At 56.3% G+C, this 25,700-nt stretch overlaps 3 protein-coding genes across 5 annotated transcripts; 1 reads left to right on the top strand and 2 right to left on the bottom strand.

Annotated features, from left to right (window-relative positions):
- Positions 1-711: 711 nt before the first annotated feature.
- On the bottom strand, positions 712-4,258 carry Mrpl12 (mitochondrial ribosomal protein L12). Its single transcript, XM_005332659.5, has 5 exons — positions 4,074-4,258; positions 3,446-3,632; positions 2,959-3,042; positions 1,246-1,383; positions 712-1,104 (listed from the first exon to the last, which is right to left on the bottom strand). The coding sequence occupies exons 1-5, from the start codon at positions 4,145-4,147 to the stop codon at positions 988-990; spliced, it is 600 nt and encodes a 199-aa protein (XP_005332716.1). The 5' UTR covers positions 4,148-4,258; the 3' UTR covers positions 712-987.
- Positions 4,259-4,827: 569 nt separating this feature from the next.
- Positions 4,828-20,438, bottom strand: Hgs (hepatocyte growth factor-regulated tyrosine kinase substrate). Of its 3 annotated transcripts, none has more exons than XM_005332657.5 (22): positions 20,305-20,438; positions 18,980-19,064; positions 18,601-18,676; positions 18,058-18,150; positions 16,462-16,585; positions 15,677-15,729; positions 15,021-15,089; positions 14,046-14,170; positions 11,574-11,652; positions 11,405-11,503; positions 11,147-11,242; positions 10,369-10,407; positions 10,151-10,294; positions 9,996-10,055; positions 9,235-9,442; positions 8,643-8,815; positions 8,427-8,567; positions 8,150-8,324; positions 6,110-6,243; positions 5,914-6,033; positions 5,707-5,793; positions 4,828-5,393 (listed from the first exon to the last, which is right to left on the bottom strand). In XM_005332657.5, the coding sequence occupies exons 1-22, from the start codon at positions 20,339-20,341 to the stop codon at positions 5,283-5,285; spliced, it is 2,328 nt and encodes a 775-aa protein (XP_005332714.2). In that variant the 5' UTR covers positions 20,342-20,438; the 3' UTR covers positions 4,828-5,282. The 3 variants fall into 3 exon arrangements, with proteins under 3 accessions (XP_005332714.2, XP_005332713.2, XP_021586960.2); XM_005332656.5 differs by having other exon boundaries at positions 9,235-9,445; XM_021731285.3 differs by lacking the exon at positions 20,305-20,438 and adding an exon at positions 19,706-20,190 and having other exon boundaries at positions 9,235-9,445.
- On the top strand, positions 20,424-23,382 carry Arl16 (ARF like GTPase 16). The gene is made up of 5 exons (XM_005332658.5): positions 20,424-20,715; positions 20,805-20,863; positions 21,227-21,340; positions 21,934-22,049; positions 22,196-23,382. Exons 1-5 carry the CDS (start codon positions 20,655-20,657, stop codon positions 22,365-22,367), a joined length of 522 nt encoding a protein of 173 aa, XP_005332715.2. The 5' UTR covers positions 20,424-20,654; the 3' UTR covers positions 22,368-23,382.
- The last annotated feature ends 2,318 nt before the right edge of the window (positions 23,383-25,700 follow it).

The following is a 25,700-nucleotide window of genomic DNA, read 5'->3' on the forward strand; positions in this document are numbered from 1 at the left end:
CACTCAGTGCCTTCCCCAGGGTCAGCAGCGTGTCTATTTGCACCCAGGCCCAGGGTAGCTCACCTTGGCTGAGGTGAAGCCAGAGATGTGCTGCTGGATACTCATTAACCTGAGGAACTGCCAGGGTCAGAGGGAGACTCCAGGTGGAGGCTGGCAGGGCAGCAAGGACACTGAAGGCCCTTGTTAGGAAGGCTGGACAGAGCCTGTCAGGCACTCACACCAAGTGGGCAGAGCTGGGTGTGCCTCCCAGGGGCCCCTTGCCTAACACTATGTTCCCCAAAGGGGGCGCTCTACAATCCTACAGCCTCTTGCTAACAGGAAGTGGAAGTCAGCCTATCTAGGGCCAGAGAAGGACACTCACTGTCCCTCTCCTAGTCTTGCTGAACATGGGATTGTCTGAGAAAAGGAGGCCAAGGGTCCTCAGAGCAAGGCCCCTGGCCATTACAGCCAGCTACACAGCAAAGGCACTAAGGGGCCTGCAGCCAGAGGGTGGGCCAGGCCTGTCCAACAGCAGCCACTGTTCCTAGTTTGGCCAGGGTACTGCCAGGCCCCTTAACCCAGGCCTCTGCACATAGGGAGCTGAGGAATATCTGCAGACACTCAGACCTCCTGGTGGAGGGGCGAAGGGGCAGGACCAGTCCTGGCAAAGTTCCGATCACACCACCCCAGGGGCCCTTCGTACCACCCACCCTGGGCACACTACTCCGCACACCCAAGCCTCAACAGTGTATTTTTCTCAGCAGCCACCAGAAGAACTCCTGTAATCCCGTACCTTCTGAGGTGGCCTCTTGTGCTCTGCACAGGCAGTGGCTTCCCTCCCCCCACCACAGCAGGTCCATCTTGTCCCCCCCAGACAGACTGCCACTAGGGCCAGTAACTCCAGCCCCCTGGAATCTCCATCTGGGAGCCTGGTGCTGGGGGTGGAGAGGGCAGGCAGGGCCTCGCCGGGTCCCAGGGACCCCAGTCCATAAGTCCTCAGAGGTGGGGCTATTCCAGAACCACCGTGCCGCCCACAGCTTCCAGGGCGGCCTTGATCTTCTCTGCCTCAGCTTTGGCCACGTTAGCTTTGATTTCCTGAGGCAGGGACTCCACCAGCTTCTTGGCCTGCCAGAGACAGACAGCAAAGTCAAGAGATTCGTGAGCCCTAGGCCACCATACCCAAGCCCACGTTGGAAGGGACCACCCCAGGTTAACTGTCAGCTTATGCTGGTCCCAGGGAAGAGGGTTCAGGCACAGGAAGCCCACCTGGACGAGGTTTATGCCCTGGATGTAGTTCTTGATCTCTTTGATCAGTTTCACTTTGTCTACCGGCTTTGCCTCTGTCAAGCGGACAGTGAAATGTGTCCGTTCTTTCTGTTTCGGGAGATCTTCCTCCTCTGCTACCTTAGGAAGCAGAAGAAAGCAGGCAAGGTAAGAAAGGACGGGGCGAAGGTGGAGCAGCTTCTCCTGGCTACCCCATGGGAAGTGCAGGTGAGCGAGGACAGGCACATTGCCAGCTTCCAGCCCCAGCAAAGTCTGGGTCGTGAGTAGACTGCCTCCGGGGGTCTTGTGACCAACCGATGCATTTCCTCCAGCACAGGCTAGTCAGGGTTCACACCTGGCTCCTTCACCTACAAACACTCCATTCCCTATGGGCCACTCTGAAGCCTGCCTCCCAGGCCGGCAGAACCCCATATCCTGTAAAAATCCTCCTCCTGAGACAGGGTGAGCAACAACAAACTGCACTGTGGTTGTGCAAGGTTCCAGGGAAGTAGTACCAGTCCCGTCCCCAGCCATGCAGGGGCAGGTGCCGATGATGAGCTGACTGCGTTGACCTCGACCTTCACCCAGCAAGACTATGGGGTAGATGGGCAATGGTGTTCCTGAGGTGACACACAAATAGCCAGGGCCACCATGAGCACCACAGTGTGAGATGCCCTAGTTTGGGCCTGCTGCCAGGTCATCAACAGCACTCTGTCCATTCTCAAAAGTACTCCAGTTTGGACAATGGATTATATGACAATCCTACCCTTGCGTTAGGTGTCGGGCCTGAATCTGGCAGCCTTCTGGGTGTTCACAAGTGTTGTAGATGGAACCCAGGGTCGCCAGCATGCCAGGCAGGTGCTCCACTACCACCTGCACCTCCAGCTAACAAGCCTTTAAGACACTTCCCAGGTCTGAGGTGGGAGTGTGAGGACGGCCCCCGTGGAATCACCACCCATCCTGAGTGTGGGGTGTTCTGTAGGACCTGGCCTGGTGCAGACCAAGGGACCTGAGGGTAGGGACCCAGATGAAAGAGGCTTACCCCCAAGCCAGCCATCAAAGGCTGGGTTTGGGCTCCTTTCAGAAATACAAACTTGCTCCCAGCTGCCCAGGGGACAGAGCAGCCTGTTACCTGCCCTTTGCCCCCTCTAGCTCCCACTCGGACAGAAAGTCATGCTTTTGCCTGGGAGCCCTCCTATCTGGCCTCTCCTCTGGAGTAGGTGGGGTTAGAGGAATATGCCAACATGGCGGGCTGGGAAGCACACTTGTGACAATTTACCAATCTCCCAAAAGAGGCCAAGACAAGGCAGCCCCCAGGCCTCACCAATCTGTCATCTGAGCTGAGTCTCCCCCTTACCTTCAGGAGTTCATTGAGCTTTGAGATCTCCAGGAATGCTTGGACCTTTTCTTTTAACTCCCTTCAATTTTCCGTGATGTTCCCTCCTAATCAAGGACTTCCTTGAAATTTTATAAACTTCTTCCCTAGTTTTTTCCATAGCACTTGCCCCATTTTACCGAGTGACACAAACATTCTTGGCAGGGAAGTCCCTGGGTGTGCAGGGAAGCCCACAGTGGGAACCTGCAGAGGTGTAGGGCACAGGGGATGGCAGCTACAGGACCCGAGATAGGACAAGAAAACTGTGCCACATAGTATGAGACAGGAGGTGAGCTGGGCATACAGAAGGCTTTTCTGTCCAGAACCTGGCCTGGTCTTACCTCAGGGGCTGCTGCAGCAGGGAGAGCCCCAGGTATCATGCCACCAGTCGGCATGAGGCCGACATCCTGGATCTTCAAGGTTTTCTGCGGGGACAGAGAACAGTCTCAGTAGATGGCTGTTAAACTCCAATTGTACTAATCGGGGGAAAGCCTAGCTTAGTCCTTGGACCTGGGGAAGCACCTCTGGGGATTGAGCCCAGAGCCCTGCACATGCTAGACAAGTGCTCTATCACTGAGCCACACCCCCAGCCCTTTTTAAAAATTTAAGACAAGGTCTTGCTAAGTTGCCCAGCCTGGCCTTGCTAAGTTGCCCAGCCTGGCCTTGAACTTGAGATCCACTCGCCTCAGGAGTAGGTGGGGTTAGAGGAATATGCCAACATGGCGGGCTGGGAAGCACACTTGTGACAATTTACCAAACTCCCAAAAGAGACCAGAGACAGGGCAGCCCCCAGGCCTCACGAGTCTGTGGTCTGAGTCTCCCGGTTACCTTCAGGAGTTCATTGAGGTCTGAGATCTCCAGGAGCGTGAGGCTGGCGATGTCCTGGACGAGTTGCTGGATCTTGGGCGGGTACTCCTTGGGAGCGTTATCCAGGGGTGCCCCCGCCAGCGCCTCACCCCTTCGGTGGCTGCTGCTCCTCATCTGTCGCACGGCACAGACACCTGGCACCTGTGGTCTAGTCGCCCCATGCAAACAGGGTCAGCCCGGGAAGGGAAGGGGGTGCGCAAAGACATGCAAGCAGGTCCTCCAACACCGGGGCGGGAGACCACCTCGATCCTTGGGCACAGCCAGGGGTGGGCGGCTTCCGAGCCACCTCGGGTTCCTCTGGGGAACCCCAGTTATTTTGTGCAGTGACTCCACCCGGAACGGCGGGTTTCTGGGCGAGCAAACTCCGTCACCTGGCCCAGGCATTTCGTTACAAGAACCCTTCCTGAACGTGGGCCCGCGGCTGGCCGCCACCCACACTGACTGCACCCTGGGGACCAGGACGCCAAGGTCGCCTAGGGCCGAGCGGACCCCGCGGCCAGGCCCAGGAGGGTGGCCGCGCGCCCACCGTCCCTTTGCCCGATCGGCCCCACCGTCCGGCCCAGTGATGGCGCCCAGGGCCCTGCAATACCTGGCGAGACGGAGCGCGGAGGCCCGAAGCCCGAGGGGCGGTCCCCACAGGCGGCGGGCGGCCGCCGGTAACATCGCTCCGGGAGCGGGAAGGTCACACGCGGCTCTGCGCGGAGGCGACGCTCTAGCCACGAGCAGGCGAGCTGGGCGGCCGCTCTAGCCCAGAGGCCTCCAGGCATTCGAGCTGGACCGGGCCGCTCTAGCCTCGGCGGCCCCGAGATTACCCACAAGGCGGCGCGCTGCGCCGCGCAGGCGCAGGCTGCCACTTTTCCCCCGCAGGGGACCGGGAGAGTCGTGCTGCGTTCTCTGAGATCCCGTGCCTGACCGCCGGGGTCTTCCGAGAGGTAAGGGACGCCGCATGAGACTCGCCTCAGAGCCCACCCACAGCGGGCCGCAGCTCCGGCCGTGGCTCCTGCGCCGCAACCAAAACCCAGCTTGTTCCACTTGCTCCACTTCCGCTATGGCGTTGAAGGTGGGACCTCCAGGAAGGAGGCATAAGGGCTCTTCCCGAGTGGGTCGCCGCTTCAGCACCTGTTGAATGCCCCTGCCACGTGATGCCCTGCGCCGTTGGGACGCCCCAGAGTCCCCATCTACAATAAAGCTAAGGCCTCCCAATTTCCAGAACCGTAAGAAATAAATTGTTTTTACTAACTGTCCGGCCTCAGGAATTTTGCTATAGCCACAGTAAGCACACGGAAGCACTGCCCAGCTGCCACTGGGGCTGATCCAGGGCATGTTGGCCACCAAACAGCAAGTACTTTTTGAAATATATTTTATTTTCTGTTCTGCGTTGGAGGACAGCTGAAAAGCAGAGAAGCCAGAGAGCCTGAAACCCTCACCCTGCTGAGAAGTGGGGGACCAGGCCTGGATAGCTCACTGCCAGCTCAGAGTGAGACCAGAGCGGGCTGCATCAGGGCTAAGGGTCCCCACTCCAGCCACCTCTTGCAGGTTCCAACACACAGAGCTGAGGACTCCCGAGGAAGGTCCTTTTCCTACCCCCTCCCGTCCCCGAGGCCCAGCCCTGGGGAAAGAAGTCAGAGACCAAAACAGGACCAAAGCTGGGAGCCAGTGGCAGAAGCCTGGGCTGAGGGCAAGGACGAGGACTGGGGCTAGAAGGGTCACACGAAGCAAGGGAGACAGCTAGTTAGACACAGGTGGTTTCGGTTGAACTGTAGTGTTACTGTGGATGGTCTGAATCTCCAGCCCAGGGTCAGTCGAAGGAGATGAGCTGGGCCTCACTGCCCTGTGCAGGAGGCCCCTGTGCAGGGGGCTGCTGAGCCACAGGGGGCTGCTGCTGGGGAGGGCCACCCGAGGGCACCATCTGTGGGGCAGAAGAGGAGAGAGACCTGAGTCACAGTTCCCAGGGGCTGCACTGCAGCACAAGGTGGACTGCAGAAGCCATCAGCATGGTGCATGGAGCCCCAAAGCTCCAGCTTTCACACAGCTCCACGGGTCTGCTGTCTACATGTGAACCTGTCTCCTTGGCTTTTACGTCCTCGTGTGTCTGACGAGAGGGACCCTAAGCATGACCTTGTCTCCCCACGGGATTGCAGCATAGGATGGCCCTACAGCAGTCAGGCTCTCATCCCTAACCCATCAGGCAACACAGGGGAGGTGGACAGGGAAGGGCTCACCTGCTGGTACACAGGCTGCTGTCCTGCGATGTAGGGCTGCTGGGGTGGCAGGGATGCATCTTGGCTGGGGAGGGTGGTCATAAGATTCTGTGGAGAGTAAGATGAAGCCAGACACTGGGAGAGTAGCACCGTGCCCAGATGTTGGGCCTCTTGGCTTGCAGCAATCCAAAGCCCAACACCAGGAGCGTCCTGCCCAGTGCACCATACCTGCATGTTGTATGGCTGGTAGCCCATGGACACTGACTGGCTTCCCATGTAGCCCATGGTGCCTGGCTGTGGAGGCTGGGAGATGGCTGGGAGGCTCTGCGGGGCCTGGGAGGCCACGTTCTGTGGAAGGAAGTGGTACAATGGGGAATGGGCAGGACCTGGGCCCAGCTGGGAGGGGAGCAGTCTTGTCACATACCTGGTAGCCTGGGGTGGGAGTGGGCTGGTAGGATGAGTAGGCTGGACTCCCAGTGGGCCCCGCCTGGGCCTGGGGGGCTGCCTGTGCCCCAGGGGCCCCTGCTGGGTACATGTAGGCACTCACCATGCTAGGATCTGTGACAAATAAGATAGATGAGTGACGAGGGCAGGGAGGCTGGACTCCCTCTTCTGAGGTTTTCTTTCTTTTCTGGATGGGGATACTGGAGATTGAACCCAGAGGCGCTTCACCACTGAGCCACATCCCCAGCTTTTTTTTTTTTTTTTTTTTGAGACAGGGTCTTTCTAAGTTGCTTTGGACCTTGCTAAATTGCTGAGGCTCGTCTTGAACTTGCAATCCTCTTGCCTTGGCCTCCCAAGTCACTGAGATTACACGTATGTGCCACTATGCCCAGCTCCTTTTCACTTTTTGAGACAGGGTCTCACAAAGTTGCCCAGGCTGGCTTTGAACTTGCGATCCTCCTGCCTCAGCCTCTTGAGTGGCTGGGATTACAGGTATGTGTTACTGTGCCTGGCTCTAAGATTTTTTGTTGTGATTTTTTAGAACTTCATTATCTTCATATTTTCAAAAGAGGACACTAAAGCCAACAAGGATGGGAGATGGTTCTAAAATAGAATTAAATAAATTAGCCAGACTGTATTTGAAATGAGAGACAGTCACACTGCAGGAGGTAGGGGGAGCTGATCCTAGAGCATTGAGCCCAGAACCTTGACACCCTGACCTCAGGTCACAGACAACAGGAACTACAGATAATCAGCAGTCCAGCCTTCTGTGTATCATGGGAACAAGCAAATAGATAACTATGTTGAAAACAAAGAAGAAACCCCACACTGTTGGATGGGGGACACTGGGATAAGCTTCTGGTCTCTGTATGGCATGAGAACGTGGGTCTCTGTATGGCATGAGGACGTGTTCACATGCCACACGGCACACACACTTCCAAGTTCATCAGCCAACAGGACTGAGAAGCAGAAGCACACCCAGAAGCCAGACCATGGCTTGTAAAAGCCACTTTCCACTAGAAGGAAGCAGGCTGTCCAAGAATGGACGGGTCAAGCAGAGTATCGAGTTGACCTGCCTCAAAGTCATAGGAGCCAGCCCAGGGCTTCCACAGGCCACCCAAGCTGGTGTGAGCAAAACCAACAGCGATAATGAAGGATTGTCTTCTGAAGGAGGAGCCAGTGAACCCATCTGACATAAAGAACAGGAATGGAGAGGGAAAAGCCCCTCCTTCCACTGGAAAGTCAACAGCACAATTAGGCACTGTCTGCCAAAGGTCAAAAAGAGCCACTGTGACGCACACCTGCAGTCCCAGATACTCAGCGGCTGTGGCAGGAGGATCGCTTGAGCCCAGGAGTTTGTGGCCAGGCCACGTAGCACAACAAGACCTTGTCTCAAACAAGCAGTCATACATTCAGGCAAAATTTAGCAAGAACTACTGAGGTGAGGCAGAAAGATTAAGGAGTACAGATATCTGCAGGTGTTCATCTCCCTCCTCAGACACCTGCTGACAGAGGAATAGACACTGTCTGCAGAGATGCATCCAGAGGCGTCAAGTGGCCATGCTGGGACAAAGCAACACACTGTGTCCCCCACCTGACAGCTCCCTCCATGCCAGAAGTGCGGCCCAGAGCACCTTCAGGCAGAACACACCTGCATGGTGCAGTCTGCTCACAGGCCAGGGCCAAACAGCCCATGTCTGAGGGATGAATGTCCTGGAGGAGCCGTACAGGGCTTACATGCAGTGAGTTGTCACTAACGCCTTCTGTAATGCCCTCCCAGCCTATGAGCGCACGCCCTAGTGTCAGCAAACATGTCTGGGTGAAGAGATCGCCTGCCCTTTACTGTCAAAGCAACTGAGGGCGTGCACATGCGGAGGAAGGAAAAAGCAGAAGAGAAAATGTTCATGTTTAGGAAATCTAAAAAATTATTTGTATCATTCTCTCAACTTTCTGTTTAAGTTGGGCTAAAATAAAACCAAAAAAAAGCTGTGGTCTGGGGCCACCTCTGCCCTGTGGGTACCTGTCGTGGTGCCAGGCATGCTGGGGTAAGGGCTGGCAGCTGGGGCTGCCTGACTCATGTACACGCTGTGCATGGGGGAACCCTCCACTGAGCCTGCTGGACTGAAGGTGCCAGGGAAGCTGGTCGGGCCCGAAGGTTGGTAGAGCACGCCCCCGGCTGTGGGCATGGCCTGGAGCTGGGGACAAAGAAGACATGTGATGAGAGAGGGCCTCAACCAGCGAGGGTGGGGGCAGATGTGCATGGGTATAGGGCAGGGGGCAGGTGGGGTGGCACATGCCTGGGCATAGGGCAGGGGGAAGGCAGGCATCTGGGCACGCATCTGGACAGTCTGCTTCTGCTGCTCCAGGCGCATCTGCCGCTCCTTCTCCTGCTCCTGTAGGCGCTGGATGGCCAGCTGCCTCTGCACCTCCAGATACTCCTGTGGCAGCCACACGGGCGGGTGTCAGGCAGGCCCAGGACCCCCCCCACCCCCACGTGGGGCCAGCCACTGCACCTGCTTCTTCTGTCGCATGATCTCTAGCTTCTGGGCTAGCTGGATCTGGCGCTGGCGCTCAGCCTCTTCAGCTGCCCGGCGTAGCTTCTCGCGGTGTTCCTCACGCAGGGCACTCAGTGCACCCCGGGCATCACGGATCTGTGCCAGCTTGTCCTGTAGCCCCTCATAATACACTGTTGGCAAAGGGTAGAATGGCCCTGACCACTACAGCATAGGGGCAGCCCTGTCAGCATGGGCTACTTCACTGGTAAATGCTGGGCCCCTGCATTTCCAGCTGATCTCAGCAATCAGCAAGGCACAGCCCAGCCCACCTCCCTAGGGGCTGCAGGCCCTGGGCTTCTGGGCTGGAGGGGACAGACAGTCCTGTGCTTGGCAGAGTACAGCAAGGCAGAGCCCTTCACTGCACTGCGGCCACTTCCCATCGCAGCCCCATGATGGAGCCCATGGCCTCAGGGAAAGACAGGAGAGGAGCGCTAGCTCTCCTGGGGCAGGTTCTGTGTCCAGCAGAGGACAGGGCTGAGCACGCAGCGCTGCTCCAGACACCCACCACCCGAGAGCTGACAACCCTGAGGTCCAAGGCGCGGGCACCTACACCTGCGCTCATCCAGCTGGTTGAGCAGCTCGAGCAGCTGCGGGTGCATGCTGGTGAGGGACTGGAAGAGTGACAGCACGGCCGAGTCGTTGGTGATGCTGCGGCCCCGCACGTGATTGCTCTTCATGCGGTTGACAAAGGTGGTGACAGCATTCTGCAGGGCCTTTAGGAATTGCTCATGGCTCTCTTCTGACCCTCCATTCTGGTACTGCTGTTGGGGACAAGGCAGACAGCTGAGCATGGCCATGATGCTGAGTAGGCCATCCTCCCTTGGGCACCGGCCAGTCTATAAGGCCTCAGCAAACCCCCTGCGGAGGTGGCACACGGGCATCTGGACAATGTCTGTTGTGCTCAGAGCCTGGAGCAGACCATTAACTGGGTCTCCAATCTGCTCTACCAGGCAGGCAACCTTAGCATCCCTGGTCTACAGACAAAGCAATGAGGCCCAAGGCTGGGCTTTTGTCCACCTGCTCAGGGACAGTCAGGTTGGAGCTGGCTGGGAGCCCCTGCCCTGGTAACATGGGCCTGGTCTGACTCAAGGCAGAGAAAGCCCAGAAGCCCCAAGGAGAGGGAGGAACTCCTCTGGGTAGGCCTGGGCTGCTCAGAATATGGGGTTCATGTTAGGTCCACACAGAGTAGACAGGTTCTCTTCTGAGAAGCCACATAGGCATAGCACGGCAGGGTCAGAGCGGTCACTGGGACTGCCGGTTACAATGGGCCCTGCAGTGTGTTCCCGGGCCCTGGAGGGAGGCATAACTTACCTCACTAAAGGGGCCACTAGAGGGAGTTATGGGCTGAGAATCTGTCTCCGGAAGGGGAGCCTGTAAGAGACCAGAGGGTTAAGGGGGCCTCCATCCAGCCTGCCCTGGACACAACCCCCGGAGACAGGCACCAGGAGTGCAGAGTGGCCTCTCACCTCAGCCACACTGGCAGGGGCTGCATGCCCCTCCCCAGGCTGGGTGGCTGGCTCCGTTAGAGGCACAGGCGCAGATGGCGTGGGGCTCTTCCGAGCCTCCTCCTGCTTCTTCTCCCAGTAATTCCGGTTAAGGTACCGCGCAAGCTGCATGGCAATAAAGGGGTCACTTTCATAGTCTGGCAAGTGTGAGAGGACAGCATGAGATGCAGGGCCCTTACCTCAGGGTCGATGTCTTCAGCCAGCGGCGCTGATGAGTTCTGGGGAGACATAGAGAGGCCTGAGGGGTCACAGTCAAGAGGAGTAGCACACGGCTCCCAAGTGACCCAGGCAGGGGCCTGGGTGGTGCCACATGGCCCTGACCCTGAGTCCCCACGCTATGCCTGCTTGGTGCTGATAGCCATGGCTTCACAGGCTCCCCGTGGTACAGGCGCCAGGGCCACCTTCTCCTCTCTGGGGTGGCACCACCTTAAAGTCTTAGAAAGGCTCTGACCTTGCCACCACTGGGCTCTGCAACATTGCTAGAAGCAGCACAAGAGGCACCTAGCTGGCACTCCCATGAATTCCCAGGGCCAGGCCAGAACAGGGATGGCCCACTTGGCCCTCACACAGCACTGCCTGGGCCCTGTCGACAGCAGGAAGGAGGAAGCGCCACAGCCGGTCAGTGGTAGGGTTGCTACTGGCCCAGAGGCCCAGCTGTGGCCCAGACCCACCAGAGCCCAAAGCTTGCACGTGACTTCCCTGACCTGCTGCAGCCTGCCTGATGAAGAGTGAGGCTTGGCTAGAGGAGCAAGGTGGCCCTGTGACCAAGGGCTTCAATGCTTGAGGGTGCACAGACGTGTGAAGGGACAGGGTCTAACCTGTGGGGCCTTTGTTCATATCCTCAGCCCCACAGGGAAGCCCCGAGCCAGGACAGCCAGGCCCTTGGTGTCCTCCCACCTGCCTCCCACCTCCCTTGAGCAGCATCAAGCCACCTGGCTGGGCACACAGCAGACTCACCACGGGTGAGGAGTACAGGCTGCCAGCTGGGGGTGCCGACGACGCCAGCGGGGTGGGATCTGCCTTGGGATGTGCGCTGTATGTTGACTTCTGTCTCTGAAGCAGAATGGGGAAATAGTGTCACTGGGCGAGCACAAGGCACAGCAAGAGGGGTGGGCACTGCACACACCTGTGGCCCCCAGGCACAGTGCGGGGCACAGCCTAGCACCTCTAGGGAAACTGGAGGTCCCCTCCTGAAGGCTGACTCCCACCACTCACCAGCCTCTCCTTCTCCTCCGCCTCTGACTGTGACAGGGCCAGTGCCAGCTGCAGTTCCTCCTCCTCCTGCAGAGCAGTCTCATCCCGCTTAGGGGGTAGCTGAGGACAGCAGGGCAGGTGAGGGAGGCCCAGGGGAGGGGCGTGGGGGGACTGTGGGTGGACTGGGTACCTGCGACTGCTGTGACAGGGGGCTGGTCAGGTATTCCGGGGGCAGCTCAGTGGTAGAGGTTGACTTTCCTTCTGCTTTCCTGGAGGCAAGATGGGATGCTACAGGTGACCGTCCACTGACACCTGCCCCATCCCCACCAAAGTTGTCAACTACCCAGAGCTTCCTACACACTGTTCCCATGAAGTGAGGACAGGGATCCCACAGGCACATGTAGCCCAATGGCCATGCTCCAGGGAACAGCAGGAGCAGTTGTGGACCCTGAGCCAGCCACAGGGCACCAGTAGGCATAAGTCATAGTCCCTCTCCTGGAAATGGTGACTCAAAATCCCACCTGGCCAGAACACCTGGAACTGCCCTCGGTGTCCTACCTGTGACCAGCAGCAGGCCTCATCCCCAGCAGGTTCTGGGAAAGGCTACAAGACCTTTCATGATCACAGAGCCAGACCAGGCCTTTTCTAGAATTCGACCTGGAGCATGCAGACCTTCTCCAGAGCAAGTGGTGGCTGAGGGCCACAGACTTGCAGTGCATTCAGAATTCCCACAGCAAGGGCTGGGGTTGTGGCTCAGTGGTACAGCGCTTGCCTCGCATGGGTGAGGCACTGGGTTCAATTCTTAGCACCACATAAAATAAATAAATAAAGTAAAGGTGTTGAGTCTGTGTGCAACTAAAAAATTTTTAAAAAATAAGATAAAGAATTCCAACAGCACATGCAGACCCCTCTCCAGAGTGAGCAGGTCCATGTGGACCAAAGAGGGGAGGAGAGGGAAGGGTGAGCAGAGTCAGACAAGTGTGGAGCCCTGAGCCCTCCAGTAGAGGACACTGGTCGGGCTCATGTGGGCTCTTGCCAGTCACCAGGTAACAGAGCTTTCAGGTTGTTGTGGTTGGGTCTGAACTGTCCCGAGACTGCTGTGCTGAAGGCTTGGGCCCCATGCAGCAGTGACCAGATCTAGGGGCTCTTACCTCATCAATGGATTAACCCATTTAGAGTCCATTTTTCTCCTTTTTGTCAGAGCTGGGGATTGAATCAAGGTTCTCCAACACTGAGCTACTAGCCTGGAATTTGTGAGCCTCCTGCCTCAGCCTCCCAAGTTGCAGGCATTACAGGTGTGTGCAACTGTGTCTAGCTGGATTCACAATTTAACAGGCTACTGGGAGATGGTGGAAACTTTAGCAGGTGAGGCCCAGGAGGAGGAAGTAGATCACTGGGGTTATGCCCGAGGTGAGATTTCTGTCCCCAATTACTTTCTCTCTCTCTCTGCTTCCTAGTTGCCATGAGGTGAGCAGCTTTGCTCCACCTCATGCTCCCTACCAGGCTGCTCTGTCACACAAGCCTAAGACAATGGAGCTGGCCATCATGGACCCAATCTCTAAAACCCTGAGCCAAAATACATCTTCCCTAAGTTGGTTTTTTCCCTCAGGAATTTTGTCACAGTGGCAGAAACCCGACAAACACGGGAAGCGATCTCCAGATCCAACACACTAAGTGTCAAGGTCCACAGGACCGGGGGCAGACTCAGACAGGGTCTCCATCTCATTCCTGGGGTTCCTGCCAAAAATGCAGGTCCTGGCCAGGCACAGTAGCACACGCCTATTAGTGACTAGGAGAGTTAAGACAGGAGCCTCCAAGGCCAGCTTGGGCAATGGAGCATGATGCTGCCTCAAAACAAGAAGGGAGGGATGTAGCTCAGTAGTTGAACAAACTTGGGTTCAACCCCCCAGTATCACCAAAAAAACAAAACAAAACAAAAAACCTATAGACCCTGAGAGAAAGTAAACTCAGACCCAGAGACATGAGACAGGCCATGATGGCTGGCACTGCAGAAGCATCTGTGTCAGGGACGGCAGGGGCTGAACGTTCTAGGTCAGGGGTGGGGAGGTACAAGGACACATGGAGTGTGCTCTGTGGGCACCAGGGGTGCTTTCAGGGTGATGGCAAAACTGAACCACCTCAGCAGAGTAGGTTTAGTGCCACAGCAAGGTCAGATGTCCCCACTGAGAGCAAGGCTGACCTGCCTCAGAGAAAATCCTCCTCAGGAGACATGTGGGAGCGCTTAGGTACAAAGGGACACGTGGGCCACAATTCACTGCAGATATGTGAACACGTGCACACACAAGCAACAGGAGGGAGGGAGAACACAGGCTGCACAGACCTGGCCATGAGCCCACAGCCGAGGAACACAGGCAAAGGCACCTGCTCCCGGGTTCTTCTGACTACACCTGCAACTTTTCACCACACCTGCAACTTTTCCAAGTTTTATCCCCAAAAGTTGAAGTACAAATAAACCAAAAACAAAAATAAGCAACTGGCCTGCTGGGGTAGTGTCAGGTGGCTCTGGGGCCCCGCCTGCCCACCTGGCCTAGGGCCTGCCCCTCCCGCCCTCTGGCTGGCATTCCCTGTCCACCTAGGCCTTGAGCTGGGGCACTCAGCCAGAGGCGGGCAGGCAGCCTGCAGAGCCCATGAGGGGACTCACTTGTTCAGCTGCTCGTAGCAGGGCTCACAAACGCGCACCTCCTTCTCAATGCCGAACTTGGGGATGGTGGAGTACTTGGAGGAGCACTTGCCGCAGAAGATCTGCCCGCATGCCCGGCAGTGGTGCTGCGAGTAGGGTGGGGTGGGCCTGGTTATAGGGCTGGGGCATCTGCCACACCAACTGGCCAGAACCACCCTGGACAACACTGAGGCTGGGCCTCAGTCTGGGAGCAGAGAAGAGATAAGGACAAGCAAAACAAATGCCTGGGAGGACATGAAGCCCCTGGAGAAACATTTTCAAGAGACTCAACTTGAGTCACAAGTTTGGGGAATATAAGGGAATTAAAAACAAAGGTCAGCCAGGAGCGGTGGTGCACTCCTATCATTGCAGCGGCTCGGGAGGCTGAGGCAGGAGGATCCCGAGTTTAAAGCCAGCCTCAGCAACAGTGAGGCACTAAGCAACTCAGTGAGTCCCTGTCTCTAAGTAAACTACAAAATAGAGCTGGGATGTGGCCAAGTGCCTCTGAGTTAAAAAAAAAAAAAATCACAAAGGTCAACAGAAAGGGTGCAGGGATCCTGAGGAACACGAGCTCTGAGTGCAGCATGTTGCTCTGGGATGGCTCCTCAGACCTCTGCACCCCTCAGGCCAGCCTCAGGGGTCTTGTGGGAAGGGAGAACACAGCCTCACGTAGCAGAGTGCACATGGGCTGTCACCTGAAGCACTGAGTCAGTCACTCAGCCCTGGCCAGGTCTGTGGCTCTAGGCCTAAGCCTTCTATAAGGCCAACTTTGGCTGAGGGCACTGACCATCTACTACATGGTTGCCAAAACCACCACATTTCAGCAGAAAGGACAGGACTGTCACAATGGGGCAGTGGCTTCAGTGATGACAGGTGACCTGATGTCTGTCCGGCTATGTGAGAAGTTAGCAGGGGCTCGGCCACAGGGCCCCTTTACCCCTTAGGGCAGGCACTCACCTTGCGGGTCACCACCCCAAATTGCACTCTGCACCGGTGGCATTCCTCAGCGTCCACCCAATCAGGTGCCTATGGGGACAGTAAAACTTAGGACCACACCCCCAGTCCCCATCAAGCTCCCAGAGGTGGCAGATCCTTCCCCCAGGTCCCACGGACAGGAAAAGGAACAAAAGATCTGTGGGGCCAGAGCAGCTGTACCCGTCTGACCCCTCCTAGTGGCCCGAGCCATAGGGCCCAGGGCTGAGCTGCTTCAGATGGGAAGCCCCCAATTGGACTTCTTTCTTTGCCAAAGGTATGGCAGTGACACTTCCACAGGTTTCTAGCTCTCCTAATATGTTTTCTCTTCTTCTCTGCAGAGCTGGAGGTGGTACCAGGGCTTTGTGCATGGAAGGGAGCACTCTCCCACTGAGCTCATCCTGTGCCCTGCGCATTTATGTTAAGTACCCAACAGCTACATTCCAATGACACCATGAACGCAGCCCTGTCCCCACCTCATCTTGCAGAGTCACAGCCACATCTTGTCCTCAAGGAATGCCTATATTCCCAGTTCTGGCCCACCCACGCCCAAACAAGACGAGGAGGCCTTCCCTGCCTGGCCAAGCCCCCTGCCCGCTTCCCCAACTCCAAGCCCTGGCCATGCCCCGCCCAGGACTCACTCTCTCCGCAGCAAACATGGCATCACTTTCCTTGAATTCCGGGAAAACGTGTCCTGAGAAAGGAGACTGCAGTCACCCTCAGGTCCCATCCTGATTTAGCTGCTTTCTGACTTCTTCAGACAAAACCACCAGAAGACGCCCAAAGCCCTCAGAACCCTGAGCCCACACCTCTACATGCATTCTCAAACCACTGCCCCGCTCTCCAGGGCCACAACAGCCAGAGCGATGCAGACGAGGGGCCCTGACACACCTCAGCAGCCACAGCCCAACCTGAACCCCACCAGTGACTTGCTGCCATACACAGGGCCATGACCAATCCTGGCCTAGCTCTCCTCTGGGTATGTGTCACTGTTTTGTCCTTCAGTAGCCAAGTGAGCTCTGACCCCAGGGCCTCAGAAGCCAATAGTTTTTGTTTCCCTATTATGCCCAGTCTTGGCACCTAGGGCAGTCGCCTACAAGGTCTTCCTTGGCCACTCATCCAGCACTGGCCCCCAGGACCACATCACTTCCCAAAATGTGGTTGTCTTTTTATCCTGGGGTGGTATGTCCCCAGGAAGGCAGGAGCTTGTGGAAGCCCACTCTCCCTCCATGGGGGCTCTCTGTGGAGTTCCCAGAACACTATCCTCCTTGCTTCCAATGTCAGCCACTCGGTGAGAACTGGCCTATCCTCTTTTGCCCTGCATCTATGGGTCCAGCTGGTTTGACTCTGCCCAGGAGGGTAGCCCTATGGCTTCTGGAGCAATGTTTCCGCCTTGGACGGGATCCCATCCCCTGCCCCAACTCACCCTCCACCTTCATGATCTGGTAGGTGTCCTGGACCACTTTGTACTTGGGCTCGTTCCGGAAGGCATGGGCCCAGGCTTGGATCAGGTATAGGATCTTGTTGCGGACGTTCACTTCCACTTGCCTCTGTAAGGCAGGGAAGAGTGGGGAAGGTCTTAGGATATTTGCACTGCCACAGGTCTCAGTGAGAGGAGTAGCTGCCCTGAGCAGACAGGACTGGCATAGAGGTGGCGGGGGTTCTGGGTGAGATGTACAGGACAGGCACCATCCTGTGCCCAGGTTCCTTGAGCAAACACTTGCTCAGGCCATGACTCTTTAAACCCTATAAATGCCCCAAGTCTGAGAGCCTATAGCTTCCCTCTCCCCACAGACCCAGACTAGCCATGGAAATCACTGGCTCCTACAGTCTCAAACAGCTTGAGTCAACTAGGCCCAGCCACAAAGTACTGCCTCAGGACCAAGAATAGAGGCTGCTCTTGCTTCCAGTCATAGCCTGGGAAATGCAGCGGGTATTGCCCAGGAAACTTCTCCACACACAGTAGAGAGACACCATCGCCACTCAGTGAGCACACAGCCAGGCCTCAAGTCTGGTGCTCTCTCAGGGAGGCTATGACATCTGACACTGAGGACAAAGGGTAGAAAGCTGCTTCCAAGAGACACAGTGATAGCATCCACACTGGGACTCAAGGATCTCTCCACAACCTGGTCCTCCAGCAGCCACTCCCTCCCCATCACCACCTTGACTCCCCAGTAGAGGGGCAGACCAGCAGAGGACCCCCACAGTACAAACAGAACACAGCAGCCACATGAGGACACCTCCCCTCCTCCAACCAGGACCACATAAGAAACTGGCCAGGGTACAGTAACGGCCTCACAAAAGCCCAGCTGTCAGCGTGGACATGCAGGTGAGCTCTGGGAAGCATGGGTCCAGGATGGGGTCTCCTATGAGACAAGGCCAGGCCCTGGGTCACAGCAGAGGAGGAGCAGCCTTACCTTGATGGGATGTCCTTTCACCTCCAACAACAGCCATATCACCCCCACTCTGCATCACTATCCACATCACAATCCCTACAGGTGGGCCTGGGGACAACCTCCCAGGGGTCTGAAAAACTTTCCCTTCTCTCCCAAAGGAGGGTATGAAACCCACCCTCTCCAGGGAGCTCCTTCCACTGCTGTCTGCCCTTCTGATTCTCCCCATGGACACAGCTACACACCTGTGTCTCCCCTGCTCAGATCTCGCCCATCCCCACATGGCTGCCGCCCTAAGCCTCCTCTCCAGGCTTCTGCTCATACAAAGCGCCGCCACCACCATCACTGCCATTCAAGACTCAGCTCCAAGCCCTGGCTCTGACAGGCCTCCCCGGGCATCTCAAGAAAACCAGGAGTCAGCCCTGTGCTCCAGACACGACTGGACTTCAATCCAGAGCCTGTGTCTTCCCAGGTCTGAGCCTAAGCGCGAGCAGTACTGGGACTGCCGCTGCTTGCTTCACACCTGCTGCTGCACCCAGTGCTGTCCCTGTCATAGATGCCCAATAAGCACCAGGAAAAGTGGAGTGACCTGCCCCCAATCCTGACTCATGGTTCCTGGGGACGCCTACCTTCAGCAGCTCCTTCAACTCTTCCATGGTCTGCTTGTTAGCTACCTCGTCATGAACTGTCTGGCCACAGTTCTTTACCACAGATTCCATGACCTGCAGACCCCAAGAAAGGGAAAGGTCAGGCCAATGATCAAGGAAGTGTCCCCTCCTCTTCCTGGATGTACCCACCTCCCCATGGGAATGCAGGCCTCCAAAAGGCCTCTCAAGACCACCCAGGCTGCCAGGAACCCTAAGCAGCAGCTTCACAGACAGGCAGCAAACCCACATACCATGACCCCTACATGGCTTGCGACCACGAACTGAAATTGAGAGCTGACCCTCAGGGCTCATGTACCAACTACATCCAGAGTACCAGTGGCATCATTTCTTCCCCTGTCACCCCTCAGGGTGACCAAGCTCAGTGACACTGCACACAATTGCGCTCAAGGCTAGAAAGGACTTCACCTGTTGCTGTGTGCCCAGAAAGGGGACAAGGCTGCCTGATGCTGGGGGTGGGGACCCTCAAGGCTGGAGGCCAGAGAATAGCAGCAAGGGTCTAGTTACCTCCAGGGCATACAAGGCTACATGTGGATTTTTATCATTGACTTTCTTCTTGATGGAATTAACAGCATACTTTGCTCTGAAAGAAAAAGACCATAGGTAGCAACAGAGAGGCGGGGGGAAACACTTTCATAAGAAAGTTAGGGATATCTGCCTACTGCTTTGGTCCCCAGAAACTCTAAGCAAACATTAACACAACCATGTATCCCTATGTTGCATGGGAAATCTCCTAATTGTTCAAAAACATCAGAACTCCCAGCATGTGGACCATGTGATTGCCCACATGAGGTCTCATGTGGTCAGCTGAATCCTGGAGGATCAGTGGGCACTCAGGGTTGTGCAGGGCTGCACCCGTTTTACAGGACAGACTCTTATCACTTACTGTGTGTCCCCCTGACGGATCAGGTCACAGATCTGTAGGATGGACTCCCAGTCGGTCTCCAGTAGGAGCTGGCTGGTGGCTTTGTCTGAGGGAAAGAGATGTCATTCAGGATTTGGTCTGTGATTCCCTAGGCAGCCCTTAGGCTCAGCAAAAAGGAAGAGAACTTGCCTCTTCCCTTTTACACATGTGGACTGAATGGAAAACCACATGAAAATCCTTCCAGAGCACACCATGGAAGGACCATCCTTCCCAAACAAGATGCAAATGGAACGCTGTGACATGCTTGTTACACATCAGGTGCCATTTCAAACACTTGATTCAACCAATTCCCACACAACCCCCTGAGCTAGGCACTACCTATGTTCCTGCAGACAGAGAAAACCAAGCAGGCAGAGGGTATAGCTTGCCACACACACACAGCAAGGATTCATTCTGAAATGCAAAGCTCTGCTGCTCCTCAGAAGACTCAGTCCTTCAGAATCCCTGTCATTCAGATATTTTAACCCTTCAACTAGATATTAGCTGAACAAGCCTTGGGGAGACATGTAACATGAACTCCAGTCCTCTACAAGGGCTCTGAGGAAGGCACAACTGACTCCCAAGGGCTCTACAGCTGACACCTCCTCGGACAAAGGCTCTCTGAGGAGCTACCACTCAACGACCGCATCACCTTCCCCAGCAGAGGGGTCCACTTGGGGACTGATTCAGCAAGCTTCTGATTCCAACCTTGAAGCGCTGAACCATCCCGTAAGCAGGTGATGCCGGGCCTGCCTGTCCCACGGGCAAGGAAAGTTCCATCTGAGGTTTCCGCCAAAAGCACGCTTCACAAGGAGGCAGCCTGGAGCCGATCGTGACAGCACCCGGGCGCCTGTCCCCAGACACAGAGCGTTTTCACCAGGAGAAAGGGCCATGCACATTAAACACACTCCCTTCTGAAGCTGGCTCTCTCCAGGAGGCTCGGATGGCTCAGCTGGCGCCTCCACCGGGGCGGAAAGGCCTTCCTGAACCCGGGGACGCTTTCAGGGCCGGCGGACAAACGGGCCTGGAAAGGTTCCGGGAGGACACCACCGGCTCCACCCTTGGGGCCGACATGCGGTCACAGGCCCCGCGTGAGGTCTGGCTCCGTCACCCACAGACTCGGCCCGGTCGGCCCCGCGCTGGCCAAAGGGGACCCAAGGCAGGCCCCGCGCCCACCCTCGCGGCGCCGCGCTCGCTGGAGCCCAGGGACGCGCCCGGCCACACCCGAAGCCCGCAGCCGGGAGCCACGGGAGGGCAGCGCCCGGCTGCCTTCGGGCCCTGGGGGCCGCGCAGGGCGGGCGCGTTACCTAGGAGACGCTCGAAGGTGCCGCTGCCTCGCCCCATGGCGACCCCGCTCTGGACCGACGCCGCGGGCGCTCCCCCTCCGCAAGCTGGCGCGCCCCCACTTCCGCTTCCGCCTTCCTGCCCCGGCGCGCGCACCCGCACGTCGCCGCACGCTCCCGGGAGCCGCGAGGAGGCCAGGCCTTCCGGGGCCGCGGACGCTGGGCGCTGATTGGGCCGCGTTCGCGGCGGCGGCGGCGGCGAACCCCGAGAACCAAGGACCAGCCCGCAGGCGAGGCCTATCCAATGGGAGCGGGGCGGAGGCGGGCCCGCCGCCGTCCGGTGCGGAGCCGCGGTTGCCTGGCGCAGGGTCTGGATGTGTCTGCTGCTGGGGGCCGCGGGCGTCGGGAAGACGCTGCTGGTGAAACGCCTGCAGAATATCCTTCCGCCGTGGGGTGGGCGGGGGCTCCGCGTGGCCCGGGGCCGGGACTCCGCCTGGCGCCGCCCTCTCCTTGACCCCACGCACAGCTGAGCTCCCGCGAGTGGCGGGGCGACCTGGGGGAGCCCCCGCCGACGCTGCCCACGGTAGGTGTCGGCCGCCGCAGGACGGACTGAAGCCGGTCACCTTTGCGGCTGACAAAGCCCACGGGCCCCGCAGAGTGAAGCCGCGGTCGGTGTTGGCGACAGCCTTCGGGATTCCCCACTCGATGAGCGGAGCCTGTCGGGGCCCTCCTTGGGGCGGGCACGTTTCCTCCCCCCTCCGGAGGGACCGCAGTCGCCATCGCCACCTGCGCGGACCCCCCTTGTGGGCTCTGGGTCCTCAGAAGCGCCTTCTCCCAGCTGGTGGCTGGCTGGGCCTCGAGCCTGCGGGTAACGCTGGCGCACTGCTATCGGGGTTTCACGCAGGACGGCGCCTGCATTACTCGTGTGTGATGGTTTTTCCTACAGATGGGTACCAACCTTACTGACATCGTGGCCCAGAGAAAGATTACCATCCGGGAGCTTGGGGGGTGCATGGGCCCCATCTGGTCCAGTTACTACGGAAACTGCCATTCACTGCTGGTGGGTCAGCATGCTTTAAACTTCTTTAGAGCCCTCCGGTCCCTGACCCCACTTGGCATGGAACAGGATTTGGGTTCTTAGGCGGCTGTGCTAGTCAAGGAAGCAGGGCACCAATCTTCTCTCTGGTGTTTGTGCCCCAAAAATGACATTAGAGCATAGGATGGGCTTGCTGAGGCCGAGTCTATTCTCTTTTCTGTCCCTGGCTGTGTTCTACATTTACATCTGATTTATACACTTCTCTGGTTGGTCCCATCCTGTGCCCTAAATTCCAGGATAGGGAACTGATGATCCCAACAATACAGATTTCCATGTAGACAAAAACAGAAATGAATGACATCCAGTTATCTGTGTTACAGCTCATTTGCCTCTGCTTCTTCCTATTCCCAAAGCTCTCTGTTTAAAAGCCACTGTGGTGGACAGGATGTGGCACAGGGGTAGAGCACTTGCCTAGCACAGTTGAGGCCCTGGGCCCAATCCCCAGTACTGGGGAGAAAAGTCGTGGTGCTCTATGTATGCCTGTAATTCCCAGATGAGGAGGTGTGGCCTCAAATGTCTTCAAAGCAGGGTGTGACTGTGCTTTCCTTCTTCCCCAGTTCATGATGGATGCTTCCAACCCCACCCAACTCTCTGCATCCTGTGTACAGCTCTTGGGTCTCCTTTCTTCAGAACAACTTGCAGAAGCATCAGTCCTGATACTCTTCAATAAGATGTACGGGTTTACTTGCTGACAGGGAACATGGTGCGGGTCCCATGGAGTAGCTGCCTTAGTGCATGTTTGTTAGTGAAGAGGTGCACCTGGGGGACAGGCAGGTTTTTGGCAGCCATCATTCTAACAAGGCAATTCTTTAACTACAGCGACCTTCCCTGTTACATGACCATTGAGGAGATTAAGTCATTAATGAGGCTCCCAGACATCATTGCTTGTGCCAAGCAGAACATTACCACGTTGGAAATCAGCGCCCGGAAAGGCACTGGGTTGGCCAAGGTGTTGCACTGGCTCCAGGATGAGCACCGAAGCAGCAGGTGACCACAGGGTGGAGAATTGTGCAAGAGGCAGAGGATGGCATTGTTGGGCCTCCACTGGAATGTTCTTATGGGTTCAACAAGGAGCCTCACACGATAGGGCTCTATGTGGAGATGCAGCAGTGGGTCAGCTGAGGCACACGAAACTAGAAGCTCTTGACGACTGGAAGAAAAGACTGTGTCCACGACTGGGAGAAGAGGACTGCCCTGCTGCTGTCCTGGATGGTGCTGTGACACAGTTTCCTGCCACCAGGAAATCTGCTTGCCCCAGGGTATTTGGACTGCATAGTGCCACTGAGACCTAGACCTTGTCTGCAGTAGAAGCTCCAGGCTTCTAGTTTCTCACCCCCGACCATGTCCCTTAAGACCACAAGGCATGGTGGATGAAGTGAGCCCAAGTCAGAAGTGAGCTTGGTTCACTTGTTCAGCAGGTGGCTATTGCTCTGAGGTGCCCAGAGCAAGCATAGGTTCTTTCCTAGGCAGGAGGCAAGGAGGGGATGGAGGCCTGGGGTCTTGGTGTGCTGCTGGGGCCTGTCACCTCAGCCAAGCCAGCTTGTGTGAGAATGCTTACTGTGCTGATTGGTGTGTCCGTGTGTTCTGAGGCTTCTTAAAACAAATGACTACCAACTGGGGGAGCTTAAGCCACAGAAATTTGTTCTCACGGTTCGGAGGCCACAAGTCCAAAGTAAAGGTGTCAACTGGTTCCTTCTGAAGTGCTGAGGGCAGTGTCCATTCCTTTCCTCTTTTCTCTAGTACTGCTGCAGTCCTTGGCCTTCTGTGGGTTGGTTGTGGACTACCCCTCTGTCTTCCTCTCCTGGGTCACTGTTCTCTCTTCTTTACGATGTCTGTAATTGGAAATCTGGGATGATACATAAGCCACCTGCAAAGAACCTTTTTCCAAATAAGGTCATGTTTGCTTGTTCTGGGTCTATGACCTGGCCATACCTTTGGGGTCCACCACTCTACCTACAATGATTGAATAAAACTCATTCTGAGTGAGGTTGTGAGTTTTATAAAAATGGCTTTGTCTGCTAATTCTTCAAGCCCCTGTAGCCACAGAAGGAACCCAGGGACCTGCCGTCTCCTCCTTGGTAAAGCCATGGGAACAGATGGGGGCCTCGGCCTCTGCACAATTCCAGTTGTTCACTCTGTTGGAGAGAGATCATTATTCAGATGAAGGGCTATGACCAGGTAGGGTAATCTCAGTGACTCAGAAGGCAGAGGCAAGAGGATCACAAATTTGAGACCAACCTCAGCAACTTGGTGAGATCTGGTCCTTAAAGTATTCAGGGCCATACTTTGGGTTCTCATGCTGTGGGCCATGATGGCAGGTCCTGGCAGAAGATAGCTACATTTTCATCTGCCATGTGACACTTCCCAAAGGGCCTCACCATACTCAGCTGGTGCCAGTATTGTGCCCTTAAAATCTCCAGAACAGTTTTATGAATGAACCTCTTCTTTTTTTTTTTTTTTTTAAGAGAGTGAGAGAGGGGAGAGAGAGAATTTTTAATATTTATTTTTTAGTTCTCGGCGGACACAACATCTTTGTTGGTATGTGGTGCTGAGGATCGAACCCGGGCCGCACGCATACCAGGCGAGCGCGCTACCGCTTGAGCCACATCCCCAGCCCCATAAACCTCTTCTTAAGTAGTCTGCCTGAGGTATTTCCTTATAGCATCAAAAACTAATGGAGTCCAAGTTGGGTTCACAGGACTTAGGCAAAGCCTAGTTAAAATCACCAAGTATTAGAGGAATCTCTTCAAAGTGAAATTTGTCCATTCTTTAGCTGAGGGTGTGAGGATCCTCGATGTGGTAGGAGCACTAGTGGTGAGTTCTGGCCTCCGCCAGGCAGCCCCTGTGGCCAGAGGCCCCTCAGTCCTTCCAGACCTTCACGGTACCAACCCATAGCTCTCACTTAGGCTCAACATGGGTTTTGCAGCAGCATTTTAGAAATAGGCTGGGGCCAGGAGGTCGGCCAAGGAGCTCATGAATAGTCCCCACAGGTCCTGTGTGCTCTGCAGCTAATGGTCTAGCATAGGGGGACTGTCACCTTGGCCAGTAATCAACCAGCCCACCAGTTGGTAGAGGGCAGTGAAACTGCGGCCACTCTACATCCCCCCACCAGTATAAGAATCTTCTGAGCAGATGAGCGTGGCCTGAGTTGTGAGGTATCACTGAAAAGAAGTAGGGCTTTTGCCTCATTTCTGCCATAGAGCATGAGAATGTGGGCCAGAGAGGCCAGGTTGGTACCTGTTACTCAGATGGGTGGTGTGAAGCCTCCAGGTCACCAAACTTGAAGCTCCTGCTTCATATCTTGCTCACGTTGTCACATCATCTTAAATGCTTCTTTAAATGTGTGGTGTTTCTTAAATGTGTGGTGATGCACGCCTGCAATCCCAGCTACTTGGGAGGGTGAGGTAGGGTATAGCAGGTTTGAGGCCAGCCTGGGCAACTTAGCGAAGCCCTGTGTCAGAATTCTCAAAAGGGCTGAGCGTGTATCTCTGGTGGAGCACCTCTGGTTTTAATCTATAGTCCCTTAAGTCAGAGGATGCTCCTTTGGCTGGGCAGGAGGGCCACCGCTGAAGAGCTCCTCAGGCACAAGAGGCGTCCTGTGTTTCAGCAGTCTGTGCTCCTGGCCAGTGCTGAGTTTCAGGCTGGCCAAGTGTGGGGGCCACTCCAAATGCACGCCAAATTAAGTCCTGATGCACCACGGGGATCGGAAAGATCACAGCAGTCTGGCGGGGTAGTGCCATGACTGGGGATTCGGTCTTTTCCCTGGCTCAGATAATAAAGTGTGGCCCGGGAGTGGCCCTGGGAGTAGGCGGCACCCAGAGGGGTTGAGCTACACTCACCAGTTCCCTTGGAATCCTTGCCCTTGCCTCATTTGAATGGCTTCTTCCCAATAAAAGGGTTCAGTAAGTGCTAGTTCTACTTGCTCTGGCACACTCTCGCTCTCCCCTGCCCCCGCCCCTGCTCTCTCTCTCTTTCCATGGACCCCTAAGGTCAGAGGAGCTGTCACAGGACCCAAAGAAAAAGGTATTTCTGTCTCTGTGGTTATGTGGTGCAGCCCAGTTCCCCTGGAGCGACCTGAGTGTACAGTCGGGAAACGCAACAGCAGAGCCCCACTCCACAGGGCCTAGCACTGTAGCAGTTGTGTCCGCCGAAAACTAAAAAATAAATATTAAAAAATTCTCTCTCTCTTAAAAAAAAAAAATGAGCCACCCACTGTTTAGCTCACAGAGGGTGACAGTGAACTGCTGAATGTGGGGGGTCCCACCAGGCCCTTTGAGGGGCCCATTGTAGCTTTGTGGGCCTCGGCCCCAGGTGTGTGCCAGCA

This window comes from Ictidomys tridecemlineatus, chromosome 3 (genome assembly GCF_052094955.1).
Source record: "Ictidomys tridecemlineatus isolate mIctTri1 chromosome 3, mIctTri1.hap1, whole genome shotgun sequence".
In the NCBI taxonomy this organism is placed as follows: domain Eukaryota; kingdom Metazoa; phylum Chordata; class Mammalia; order Rodentia; family Sciuridae; genus Ictidomys; species Ictidomys tridecemlineatus.